We start from the raw sequence: 14,240 nt of genomic DNA, 5'->3' as shown, positions 1-14,240 counted from the left end.
TAACATATGGTTGAAAAACCATTGAAAAGACGTCTTTGCCATATAAACAACGTCAACATTTGGTCGAAAAGAGAATTGTGAAAAGCCGCCGTTTTCTGATCGTAGTACTGTGCACTCAAGATTAATTTTATTGATTAATTAATTAAATAATCTTACCTTCTCAAAATGTAATACCTAATTCTGGGAACCGTTGTAGTCCACTTGGACCAGGATCATATTTGTATTTTTGGTCCATATTTGTGGGCTGTTATGTTTGAGGTTGTTACATTACATTTTCTTATTTATTTTTTTAAGCTAATTTGGTTTAAATTAACCCAAATAAAAGAGTTAAAACTGTTGAGCTACTTAACACTAATGAGTAGTCCTATCCAAAGACTATTTTTGCGCTACACTTGGACCAAATGTGCTAAATCTGGACCAAGTTGGACGATTAAATGACAACTAAATTTCAACAACTACTGTATATTAGGGCTAAATTTGGACCAATTTTGATGGTCAAAAAATCCCCAATTTCAACGACTAAAGAAGGGCTAAAATTAGACTATGTTGGACGGTCCAATAAAAACCTCAATTCAATGACTACATTGGTACTAAATTTGGACCAATCCTGACAGTCCAAAAAAACCCAATTTCAATGACAATTTTTGTGCTAAATCGAGGCTAAGACCAGATTTAGCCCAAAATTGAACGTCAAAATGACATCTGGTGTTTGGTAGTCTGTTATCAAATATTTTATTAATTCATAAAAAATTTTTGTCCGACTCTGTATCTCTGACTAATCCCAGGTTTAAACAAGTCCAACTATAGACCCCTTAATGGCCTTGTCACGAGTGACGTGGCTGGAGGCAAAAACAGGAAACGCTGCTGGCTAAAGACTGTGGAAGCTAATGTTACAGCTATAGAATGTCATCTTATTGTGTGTTTGGGCGCCAGAATATGAGAGATAACGTTAGTGGACATAAATGAAAGTTTTATAGGATTCCAGCGGACACTGGAGCTCAGAAAAACGAAGACAATAGTAGTTTTGCCTCCAGGCTAAGCCCCGCCCAACAAAATATGTCACAATGTTTACAAACAATCAAAGGGTCTATACAAAAAAACATGTCCTTTTATTAGGCACATTTTTTAAAATTACAAATAACTTGGAAAAACAATAGCGTGAAATAGAAAAACAACACAATTACAAAAAAAACTTTCTCGATAACGGATTTTAAACTCAGTTTACAAATAACACAAAATTTAAGAGTTGAATTGTTTTCTGTACAAAATTGTTACAAAATAAACAGTGATTGTCTTTTTATGAGACCGGAGTTTATATTGTAAAGAATCACGCAGTCATCTTGCACTACTCGTATATTCAATTATCAGCATAGACTGCCGGGGGGGGGGTCTGGCATGCTCGGTTGGAGAGAGGTTGGAGAGGGCGTTAAGAGAGAGGTCATTTAGGCTAGAGAGGGACCGGAGAGGGTCCCATTCCTCTCTCAAACACTCCCTCTATGTCTGCTTCTTCCCTTGTGTGTTTGCTCCTGTACTCCTTCTGGCTTTTGTCTTGCAGGTCCGTGGGATCCTCAGTGTGGAGTTACAGAGTCTCAGCGGCTCTGTCTCCACCCTTTCCTCTGCACACACCCAACACAGCATAACGTGGATGGCTGTTCATCATAGGAATGGGATCCACACAAGGTTCCTGCTGCTTAACAGAAGGTTTTCCTTGCCGCCATGATGAATTCATGTTGGGTGTGGGATACATATGTATGTGTATATACGTATATATGCATATGTGTGTATCCATAAAATGAAGAGTCCGTCCTTAAGACTGCTCTACTGTAAAGTGCCTTGAGATACCATTGGTTATGATTTGGCGCTATACAAATAAAGATTGATTGATTGATTGATCAGCGTGTGAATGGTTGTTTTTCTGTGAGTTGATACAGATTTAAATACGTTTCTAAACTCCAAAAGATCCAGCCTCGAACCAAACAAGTCATTATTCCGTGTTTCTTCTTCTATTGCTTTGGATCAGCACCAGGAGAAGGACCGCCCGATCATTTCAAAGAACATCTTGTTCGGCTGCTCAAAGTACCGACAAAGTTTCCTGAGCGCTTGTGCACTGAGTGGTGCATGTGGCCTTCCTTTAGACTCATCTAAACACTTGTCATGTCCGTCAGACAGCAGGCAGTAGAAGCCTTTGGTGGTGTTGTAGTAAAAGTTGTCGGGGTTGATTCTAGGCGAGAGCTTCAAAAACCTCTCGGCCTTTCTCAGCTCAGGAAACGGGTCCCGAATGAGGGCATCACCATCTACGACGTGGATCTGCTTCTTAGGGAAGACGTCGAGCCACTGAGTAAGATGGTGGTAGTACAGGCTTCTCTGCAGGGCTTTGTAGCCTGGGTCGATCTGGCCGTTGTGGAGAAGGAGCTCCTCTAGGGGCTGGTAGGGCTTGTGTCGGGTCAGGCGATTGTGGAGAACCTGGGTGTAGTCGGATATGAGCCTCACCACGGGGTCCCGGACTATGAGTAACAAACGCACAGCTGGATTCATGTTCCACACACGTTCAGGAACCGGAGGTGATGCAAAGTATCCTGGGGTCTTCTCAAGGGTCAGCTGACCAGAGGAAGTCAAAGGCATCTGGGATCGGTACCAGTCCAGACCACGGCGGTAGTGTTCCTCCACGTTGAAGTAGTGAACCTGATACACAAGGTACAGAAAAGCGTTTTATTACATCCCTTATATTATGACGTTACAAAAACAATTACAGCTTTCTTGAGGTTATTAAAAATATTTATTTTACACGTTATAATACCACTAGCCATTGACAGCAGCCATCAACACAGAGAAGTTGATCACAAGAAACAAGGAGCACCAGTAGATTAATTACACCACCTCTGGTTCCTTTAGTCACATATCATTTGTGTGATTTTTTTTTAACACCCATTGTTTGGTTAGGATTCATTCATGTATTAATAACATTTCAGTTCACCAGTTCATCAGTAATGTGACTTTGTTTTTGCTCCTTTTTTTGTCCAGGAGTAAAAGTCCGCCCCCCTGTGTGTCCCCTCTGTTTGGTGAGCTTAAAACATGAAGCTCTCGTCCATGTCTGATGAAGGGCGATCAGCCCGAAACGTCACGTCTTTTGGTGTTTTATTAAAAACTGAATTTGGGAGCAAACTACGCAGTGGTGCGGACCTTCGTTTCTTCATAGCTACTTTGGACCTTTTTTGATCCAGCACACTGCTTGTTTTTTTGATTGTGCTACTCGTCTATAGTTTCCCATAAATATCCAAAAAAAACACAAAGAGATTTCATTTTAACACAGAAAAACACTGCTTGTCCGTTTTTTTATTTTTCTGTACTTCAGTTTTGGTTTTAACTAAACGGAATAACCAAAGAACCAAGAGTACGTGGATATTTGAACTAAAACTAAGTTGCATTTAAGCCAAAAGACTTTGACAAAAACGAAATAAAAATGCTCTGTCTAAATTAACACTGGTTGTTACCAGTATTTTATGCCATTGATAGGTTTACCTCAGCTTTTGGACTAACTGGGCTGGACTATAACTGGACCAGGCCTGATGAGTACATTTTCACTAGGTTGACCTCAGCTTTGGCCACTTCCACATCTGGATGTAGGTTGAGCATCTCCAGCAAAGCTCTGGTTCCACCTTTCCTCACTCCTATGATGATGGCTCCTGGCAGTCGCTGCTGAGTTTTATTATAAGAGGAGGATGAAGAGGAAGAGCGTGAGGAGGAAGAGGAAAGGGACAAGGTGGAATGTCTGGTGCGTAATTCCTTCAAGCACACAAACATCTGGGTCTGAAGAACCAGGATCAACAGCAGGGCAAACAGCACCGTCCACAGCATGGTGACACACACAGGCCTTTGATTTTAAAAACCTGTGAGACAAGAAGGAAAAAACGTTCAGATTTTTAGATTTTCCATTTCTAAATGTAAACAGTTGTTTTAAAACCACAACAATATTCTGATTGTGGCAGGGTTGGGGTCAATTACACTTTTAAATTACAATTACCTCTTCAATTATCTATGCTCAATTAATTATGTTGAGCAGCGTTTTTTCTATTTACAGCTAAAATTTCAATTACGTTCTCAATTATTGAAGTTCAATTACAACTAAACACCTTTATTGAGCCTTTAATAAATAATCCATATATTTTAATTTGTTAACTACATATGCCTATGTGTAAGCAATATAACGATAACACGGTTCTCTAGTTTTAAGTTAAATTACATTGTAAATTATAGTTTTTATAAAATGAATGCCAATTACATTTATAAATGAACTCACATACAATTCAATTACAATTACAACAACATCAACAGATTTTTCAGCTACTATTACAAAAAAAATGTCATAATTGTGATTAATTACCAATTACGCACTTACAATTGTAATTGACCCCAACCCTGCCTGGTGGAATTATGCCAATCTCCACCCTTTGCACCATTTAAATTCACCCTCATTTGGAAAGAATCATAATTTTTAGTAATAAGAACAAAGTAATAAGTAATTATTGTAACAATGTGCTGGTTCAAATTAAGAGTTAGTCTAGTGCAGTGGTTCCCAAACTTTTTGTGCACAAGGCACAACAAAGGACAAGTAAAAATCTGAAGGCACACCTATTATTGTGCAAAAGAGCCTTTATAACACTTGTTGTCACTCATATCATGTACGATATCACAGGCGACCATACAAGAAAGTGCTCCATTTTCTCTCTCGCTGTTTTTCTGTTTTAATGTTGTCCCACAGCCTTTGTCACAGTCTTATAATTACCGCCTGCGCAACCGCGGGAACAGCAAAATATTGATTGCATTATTTATTTATTTATTTTTTTTAATGTTTATTTAAAGAATTGTTTTTGGGTATAGAGTTTTCCTCTGTATTATGAAATGAGTCTATACAAAGTAGTAAATTAAAATATAAGTCTACTTTATAACCTGAAACCTTTGTCTTTATGTTTATATCAAATATAGATATTACAATTTCAATTTAACAATTTCTCAACAGAAATACTTTTATATTATACTATTTTCATACATAAATTAAATATTTTCACTTTGAATTGTATTAAAAAGAAATTTACTGTATTTTAAATACTAACTTATTTTAGCCCATAAATACATAAGCAAGGTTTTAAGCAGTGACGTGCAGTCAGGGTAGGCAAGGTAGGCAGTGCCTACCCAAGGGTGAATTAATATTTTGATTATTTGTTTTGATTTTAATATAATTATAAATTATGTGTTTTTCCAATTCAAATAGCCTACAGTACCTATAAGTTTGAAAGTGTCAGCATTTTGTGCTTTTCATAACCCAAATGACAAAACATCGCTATTTCCTGGTACGGCAGAGATGCTGCACAGTCTCACTCCGCTGTAAGGCAGGAGAAGGCCACGCCCCCTTCTCAAAAGCACATTGCTGCTCTGCTTTTGTTCCTATAGCGTGTTTTTATGTGTTTGGACATGATCCGTCAGTTCCCTAAGATGACAACCATTTACGTCCAAAGGCGGCGGCGGAGGAGGAAGAGGAAGAGGAAGAGGAAGAGAAGAGAAGAGAAGAAGAAGAAGAAGAAGAAGAAGAAGAAGAAGAAGAAGAAGAAGAAGAAGAAGAAGAAGAAGAAGAAGAAGAGAAGAAGAAGAAGAGAAGAAGAAGAAGAAGAGAGAAGAAGAAGAAGAAGAAGAAGAAGAAGAAGAAGAGGAGGAGGAGGAGGAGGAGGAGGAGGAGGAGGAGGAGGAGGAATACAGAAAGTGACCCCAAAAATGCACATACTGACAACATAAATGCAGAAAATGACAGAAAAATACACAAAATTACAACAAGAACACAAAAAATAACAAAAAAGCACAAAGTGGCTAAAAACTGACAAAACAACAAAACCACAAAAATGAAAACACCTTTTCTCCCTGTATTAATGCTCAGATCAGTCATCTATCTATAAAAGCAAGGAATCTCTGTCTGTCTGTGTGTGTGTGCGTCTGTGAATCAGGCTCAGATTGAGCTGAGACTTTCAACATGGCTGCTGCTTGGTTCAAGGGTGTGCAACGTTTGATTTGTTTGAACTGCAATGATACCATTCATGGAGTATTTCATAAAATTGCCTAAAATGCAGCTTTGCAGAACAGCTCAGTGTTTGACAGGTAGTCATGATAACTCAGGATAAGTTGAAAGCTGTGTGGATAATACATGTGTACAAACACCTACATATGTATATATTCATACATGCATGGACAGACTGTCTATATAGATAGTATACAGTATAGTCTGCCCATACATCTATGAATACAGACTTCCTACAGACACTGCACTAGTTATAATGCTGTCATAAATGTTAATAGTATGGTCCTTGGATCAGATACAATCATAATTTTTGTGGCCCCCGCTGTGATAGTCGCCCAACCCTGCACTAGATCTATGCTACAAATGAATAATAATCCATTCCATCTCTGTGGAGTCCTTCAACATCACCTTTTAAAGAAGAAAGCAATAAACACTTGTGTATCTTATTTAAACTTAGGTTAAAGGCAGATTTTCTATCGTTCGTCCCTCATTAAACCAAGGTTCGATTAAATTAATCTTTTTCCTGATCAGCCAATCATCACAGTGCACACAAGCTGCAGAGCTACTGTATGTGCTGCTCTCTAGTGTCTTCAATAGAAAACAACATTAAGTAATACGACTCAATTCATGTCATCACACTTTAGTCTGAAAAAAAAAATCAGAATTTTTTTTACCAATTGTTTCTTAAATATTCAATAGTCACACTAAGTTTTTTTTTGTTTGATCGTATTATGAAATATGGACAATTTAGTGGGGGGGGGGTTATTTTCATAGGTTCTTATTTTTCTTCCATTTTTAGCTTCTAATATCTCATAATCTACAGCACATAGGAAACTGAAATTTTGCATATTTATTTATTTATTACTACGCGGAAGTAAAAAAAAAAACTTCAAAAGAAATATCAAAGCAATGAGCAGATGCCTCTGAGGAAGACTGGCAGTTTTTAGTGGAAACATGTCAGGAGATCAAAGTGGATTTCCTGAGGAACAGTTTTTCTGAATAAATAAAACTTTAACATATTATAAAAAGAAAGAATCTTGCTGAGGTTAAGCTTTGTTGAATACACTGAAAATACAGTTTATTAACTTAAATGAACACAGACATTGAAATATGAAAAGTGGAAACACTAAAAAACACAGAGTTAATTGATAACATATTAACAAACTATTTTGTAAATCCAATTATTTCAGGTGTTATGCTTGCTGATATCTCAGATCATCTTCCTGTATTTCAGTATTTTACAAATCCGTTGCAAACAAAGTCAAAATGCAGTTTGAGACGTCGTAGATTCAACCAGAAAAATGAGGAATGTTTTAAAACCACACTCGCTCATTCAACATAGGATGAGGTTTTCAAACACCAGGATGTCGAGATGGCTTATCACGCATTTATGAATGTATTTTCATCCTTGTTTGATAAATCATTTCCTTATGTAAAAAGTAAAAATAAACAAAGGAAAATGTCTAAGCCATGGTTTACAAAAATCCTCTATTACCAAGAATAAGTTGTATAAAAAGTCTCTCACTAGTCCTGCGCCTTTAAATATTTCATACTATAAAAAATATAAAAATTAATTCATTAAAATTCTCAATGTTGCCAAGAGAAAACATTTTTCTGAAAAGCTGGTAAATTCAAGTAAAAACATGGAATGTCATAAATGAATTATTTAACAAAAAACAAACAACTAGAAGTATACACCACAGTTTTCTGATGGCATCAGAGATTATAATAATCCCATAGACATAGCAAATGGTTTTAACAATTTTTTTTGTAAATATTGGTCCTTCACTTGCAAAAAATATTGTATTAACAGGAAAACCTACTTTAATAAAATGTGTTAAAATTTATTCTTGTTTAAATGCATTTGATCCTCCAACTCCAAATGAGGTACTTCAGATAATATTAAAGATGAGGGACGCAGCACCAGGACACGATTAAATTAGAGCTTGTCTTATAAAGAAAGTAGCTTCCTCTATTCTTGAGCCCTTGACTCATGTTCTCTCTTTGTCACTCAAAACAGCTGTTGTTCCTGGAGATCTTCAATTAGCCAAAGTAACTCCTATGTACAAATCTGGTGATTCCAGTTTGTTTAACAACTACAGACCAATTTATGTCTTACCCTTGTTTTCTAAAGTACTTGAAAACTTAAAGAATATCTAAACACGACAGAAAATAATATTTTGTATGACCATCAGTATGGCTTTAGAGAAGAAATGTCTACAGAAATGACCCTTTTGCAGTTTGTCGATAAAGTCACTAAAGATCTAGATAATAAAAATAACACTATTGGTATATTTTTAGACTTGTCAAATGCATTTGTTAATTATAAAATCCTTTCAACAAAATTAGAAAATTATGGTATTAAAGATGATGCCTTAAAATGGATACAAAACTATTTGGATGAGAGAGAACAATTTGTTTATGTTAACAATCAAAGCTCAAACAGAGGTAAACACAGATGTGGGGTACCACAGGGTTCCATTTTGGGACCTCTTTTATTTATGTCAATGATTTAAGAAATGTTTGTAATAATGTACTGCCTCTTATGTTTGCTGATGACACGTCTTTTATTATCTCATTCAAATTATAATAGTTTAATAAGAGAAGCAAATGAAGAATTATCAAATATCTCTGAGTGGTTTAAAATAAATCAACTCTTTCTAAATGTACAAAAAACTAATTTTTTGATATTCGGCACAAAAAACAAAAGATTCAATGAAGAAGATGCAGAGCTATTAATTGATGGAACCAAAATTAGTCAAGGGACTCAAACTAAATTTTTAGGCGTCATTGTAGACCAAAAATTGACCTGGAAATCTCACACTCAACATGTTTGTCGAAAAATAATGAAATCTATAGTTATTTTGAGTAGAATTTCCTCCTTAATAGATCCTAAATGTATGATGACACTGTATTATAGTTTACTTTATCCACATATAACATACTGTAATATGATTTGGGGTGCTACATGCCAAACTTATCTGAATAAGATTTTATTGATACAAAAAATATTTTTAAGAATTTTGATTTTTTCAAATAGATTTTCCTCATCTGCTCCTCTTTTCAGGAAATACAATGTATAATGTTAATATTTATTGCACTTGTCTCTTCATGTATAAATATGTGCATATGTCCAATATAAGGCCCAGGGCTTGTAGCATTTTTTTCATATATACTTCAGATGTTCATGCCTCCTCCACCAGGCATTGCAGAGATTTGCATCTGCCCTTCTGTAGAACTTCAGCCAGACAAAATACACTCAAATATAGAGGACCTTCACTCTGGAATCATTTATCTCTTGTTTTAAAGACTATATCCACTTTTGACTCTTTTAAAATGCAGCTAAAAAAATGTTAATACACAAGTCATCTTTAAATATGTGTATATATATTTAAAATATTGACCTACCTGCTCATGCCTGTTTTTGTTCAATTTGACTTTGGGGAGGTGGTCTTATAAGACCTCAAATGGTCTTCTCACTCTCTCCTGCACAGTTATGTTCTTTTAACCACTGTATACATTTTGTCTTGTTTATTTGTGCAAATAAAAATGAAAAAATGAAATGAAAAAGATAAATATTATTTCTCAAATATTGGATTATTAATATTTTGAATATTATAAAATATAATGTTAATCATTATAAATCCATATGCTATTTTTCTGCATATAAATCACAAAATCTTTTTGTAATTGAAGATGTTGGGGCAGGATGAGGAACGATGAGGTGGAGGTTAGTATAGCTTTTAATCAGTTCAGCAGCATCACATGAATAAATGATACAAAGCGCGTCAACACATTATATAGGGCGTAAAACCACACCTCCTACCCATCAACCCCCTGGGTGAGAGAACAGTCCCTAAGTGCTCATCATAATGCAACATATAGAGAAGAACTGGGTTGATGTCGCACCCTGTGGTTACAACTGGTTTATTCTTATTTCTGTAAACTAGTACAGTGCCCGTCAGAAATATGCATTCATGTGGGAGCTTAAGTAGAGTTAATTATGGCCAAATGAGTATGTGTTTGAAGGTTGGATGTACAAAGAGGTGTACATACTCTGTGCTCTGTAGTGTTATAAAGGGCTTTATTTGTGGGTGCAAAGTAAAACAGTGTGTGTGATTTCCATGAACATGATAAATGTGTTTGTTGTTGTTTTGTTTTTTACACACTTTTATATTTTTTTGCTTGGTGTATTTTTCTGTAATGTATGTTTTTTGGAGTCATTGTGTATTTTTGTATCTTTCTGTTGTGTTTTTGTATAATTATAGTTTTTTGTTGCCATTGGAGTGTGATTCTGTTGTCATTTTGTGTATTTTTTGTATAAATATTTAGTTTTGTGTATTGAGTCATTTTTACGTTTTTGTTGTTTGGTGTATTTTTCTGTAATGTATGTTTTTTGGAGTCATTTTGAGTGTTTTTTTTATCTTTCAGTTGTCTTTTTGTGCATTTTTTTGTGTAAGTGTTTTTGGTTGCCATTATAGAGTGATTCTGGAGTCAATTTGTGTACTTTTTGTATAAATATTGTTTAGTTGTTTGTTTTATTTTACTCATTTAGTATAATTTTTGATTGTAGCGCCAATCAGAAAAACAACAAAACTGCGCAAAACAAAACGTAAAGCTCCAAACTACATGAGTGAGTAAGTAAATTAAAGTATTATCTACAATTCGGCTGTTTGTTTTATAAAAAACAAAAATCGTTTTTTATCTTTGAACCGAGTGGTCAGAGCTTAGCTTCCATGCACGGCACCACAGAGAATCCACATTTTTCCAGATGGAGAATTGAACGGGTTGGGAAACGTGTCTGCAAAAGACTCACCAGTGGCTGATGGTTTCAAATGATCTATTCAGAGAGCTCCGTGTTTCGGTCTAAATTATCTTCTTCTTCTTCTTCTAATGGTTTCCGGCAGGCTATACACTAAAAGAAGCGTAATGCTGCCCTCTTCTGTTCACTTAGAGTCACTCCATTTTAGATTCTCAAATAGAGGTTGGAAGATTGGAGATACCTCACGACTGCCTTATCTATTAAAATCGACTCTGTTCTTGGTGCAAATATTGACTTTATTGAAAACACTATCAGCCCAAGAGTTGAAAGGTCTTTAAATAACGTTCCCCTTTCAACAGAATAACATCTACAGGCCAATAGAACATGGGAAATAGTCTCAAGTTGACCACACTGACATAATCCATCCGGATGTTTGCCTATTCGATTTAAATATGCAGCTAGTCCACAATGCCCCAGTCTTAATCTGGTTATCTTAACTTGATTTGATCGGCAAGTTGCCCACAGGAGTCTATTGCCCTGCACACAAGGTTGACACTTAAAATAATGCCTCCCTCTAGACTCATTCTCCCACTCCCTTTGCCATTGCTGATACACAGTAGCTTTGAAAACATTGACACACTCAGCCTTCCCCAATCGGACCACATATTCAATTTCCGTCTCGAGAAGAGCCTTCTTTGCTAGCCTATCAGCAGCTTCATTGCCCACAATACCTGCATGAGATGGGATCCAGGAAAAAACAATACTAGACCCCATCAACTCTATCCGGTGAAGGCAACACAAAATCTCTACCACAGTATCTATCCTAGCCCCGGAGGGATGGTCAGAAATTGCCTGTAAGGCAGCCATGGAATCCGAATATATATACGACATCTCAGGTTTATTTCGTTCAATCCAATCTAAAGCCCACCTAATGGCTAACAACTCAGTCGTGAACACAGATACATAATCAGATACACGCATACTTTTCCCAGTTTCATTATTTATAATGTAGACTCCAAGACCGGCTTTTCCTGATGTCGGATCCTTAGACCCATCTGTAAAAATGTGACAAGCCGTTTCTTTATTTAGAGCCACAAATTCATTTACTTGGCCACAAACAAAACTCTTATCCATCCCCAACATGCCCAATTGAACGTCCGGCTCTGGCAAAAGCCAGAATGGGACAGGGGACCACATTAACTCAGCAACACTCCCATTCTCCAAACCCACGTTACCAGCCAGCTGACAAATATGTCTCAAAAAATGCGCTTTTCCCTCCCTTTTTGCAAACTCCCAACAATCCTCCAAGAGGCAGTTGGCCGCAGATTTATGCTGCAGTCCTGCTAGTCTAGTCCAGTACTGGAGCCCCAGCTTCTGCCTTCTAATTTTTAAAGATGTTTCCCCCATTTCAACCAACAGTGCAGGTATGGGTGTGGTTCTAAAAGCTCCACTGCACACTCTTAAGGCTTTTGCTTGAACTCTGCCCAGCTTTTGTAACACAGTTTTTGCTGCAGCCCCAAATACAAAACTCCCATAGTCCAATGCAGATCTTATCATTGCTCTATAAATCATAATCAGAGTTGACCTATGTTCCCCAGTCACTGCCAGCCAAATTACGAAGTACATTTACAACTTTTTCACACTTACCAACAGTCTTTTCAATATGCGTATTCCATGTTAGCCTCTCATCCATCCACATTCCGAGAAATTTAAACACTTTTACCTTTTCTAACTGGTTTCCATATAAATACAAAGTCATTTGTGGAATTTTCTTTTTCAGGCCAAAGATCATGTACTTACTTTTAGATGCTGAAATCCTAAAACCCCACATTTTTGCCCAGTGTACTACTTGATCCAGGGCTACCTGAGTTTGCTTGATTAAGTGTTCTGTATTTTTACCCCTATGCCAAATAGCGCCATCGTCTGCAAACAGGGATTTTCCAAAACCTGGATTAACACCCTGAAAAATACCATTAATCATTACATTAAATAAAACAGGGCTAATTACAGATCCTTGAGGCGTACCATTCAAAATACTAACGATTTTTGAAAGTTGATTTTCTACTCTTACCTGTATTGTTCTACCATTAAGGAACTCTTTAATCCATACAAACATTCTTCCCCTAATGCCAGCATCAGCAAACCCTCCCGCCACATACTGTCATAAGCCTTTTCTATATCGAGGAAAACTGCCACCACGGCCTCCTTATTAACCACTGCCCTTCGGATATCCTGATCCAATACTGCAACCGAGTCCATGGTATTTCTTCCAAAGCTAAATCCGTTTTGATAATTCACAAAATAACCAGTTCTTTCTAAAAAATACACAAGTCTATTAGTGACCATCCTCTCCATCACCTTACATAGCACTGAAGTCAATGCAATAGGTCTATACGACGACGGAGAAGAGGGATCCTTTCCCGGCTTCAAGATTAGAATTACTACAGCATGTTTCCACACCCTTGGCATCGATCCAGCTTCCCAAATGTAGTTAAACAAGGCATGGATCTCTTCCAGCACTGGCTCATCCAGATGCTGCAAAATCTTATACACTGTAAAAAAAAGTCCGTAAAATATACAGCAAAAGACTGTCAAATTCCAACAGTAAAGTAGCGTAAAGACTATTAAAATGCATTTCGTGACGTTAGCTTGGCGCTAGCGTTAGCTCGGTGCTTGTGTTAGCTCACTTGTTAGGGTTCTGCAGGTTCATCATCTTCATTTTCATCTCGCTCCGCCGGGTCCAACTCTGGCTCAAACATGTAAGGCTGGATGGACAAGTCTTCTGTTGTTGACATTGTGTAAATAACGTGTGAATAAACTTTTTCTGCGCCGCTACGTGGCCGTATCTCTTCTATCAAACTACAAAAATGGCCGAGCAGGGTGGAGTTGAACCTGGAGAGGGGGCGGGGTATGAAGTGTCTCATTTGCATTTAAAGAGACCGCACCAAAATGAGTTGCTCTTAGAAGCACATCAGAAAAGGGGTCTGGGGAGCTATAATAATGAGGAATTCAGACCCAAGCAGTGCAGTTCCACTTTATATAGACCACAACTGTATGATTTATATCTAAAAAGGAAGGATTTAAAACCATTATATGTCCCCTTTAAACTGCTGTATTTTTCAATAGATTCACAGGCTGCAAGGATTTTTGCTAATTTATCTAAAATCCAAATTATGTATACATTAGAAATCTTCACCATTTTCTAGCTTGGTTGTGTGCCCCCTATTCATTAACTAACTATTCATTTCATACATACAAGGTTCGAGGTTACTTTATTTGTAGCATTAGGTAGATTTTTTGTTTTACCCTTTTGACACTTGCCTAACTGTTACACCGTAGTTTAAATCAAATTGTTGAAAAACATTCAGCTAAAATTACCACAACCAACTAATGTATCTTTGGTTCAATGTTTTA

The 14,240-nt window shown here is 36.7% G+C and overlaps 1 protein-coding gene across 1 annotated transcript; it reads right to left on the bottom strand.

Annotated features, from left to right (window-relative positions):
• Positions 1-1,907: 1,907 nt before the first annotated feature.
• On the bottom strand, positions 1,908-10,940 carry LOC114454308 (heparan sulfate glucosamine 3-O-sulfotransferase 1-like). The gene is made up of 3 exons (XM_028434666.1): positions 10,881-10,940; positions 3,592-3,887; positions 1,908-2,682 (listed from the first exon to the last, which is right to left on the bottom strand). Exons 2-3 carry the CDS (start codon positions 3,853-3,855, stop codon positions 2,017-2,019), a joined length of 930 nt encoding a protein of 309 aa, XP_028290467.1. The 5' UTR covers positions 3,856-3,887; positions 10,881-10,940; the 3' UTR covers positions 1,908-2,016.
• Positions 10,941-14,240: the final 3,300 nt, after the last annotated feature.

This window comes from Gouania willdenowi, chromosome 20 (genome assembly GCF_900634775.1).
Source record: "Gouania willdenowi chromosome 20, fGouWil2.1, whole genome shotgun sequence".
Taxonomy (NCBI): Eukaryota; Metazoa; Chordata; class Actinopteri; order Blenniiformes; family Gobiesocidae; genus Gouania; species Gouania willdenowi.
Note: the sequence above shows the minus strand (reverse complement) of the source record. Positions and strands in the feature narration are given on the sequence as shown.

Bases quoted from the DNA above. Each gene is read 5' to 3' on its own strand.
- LOC114454308 (XM_028434666.1), bottom strand. From the start codon at position 3,855: ATGCTGTGGACGGTGCTGTTTGCCCTGCTGTTGATCCTGGTTCTTCAG. The intron at 2,683-3,591 runs GTCAACCTAGTG...CTTGTGTATCAG, and splicing joins TGGAAGTGGCCAAAGCTGAG to GTTCACTACTTCAACGTGGA.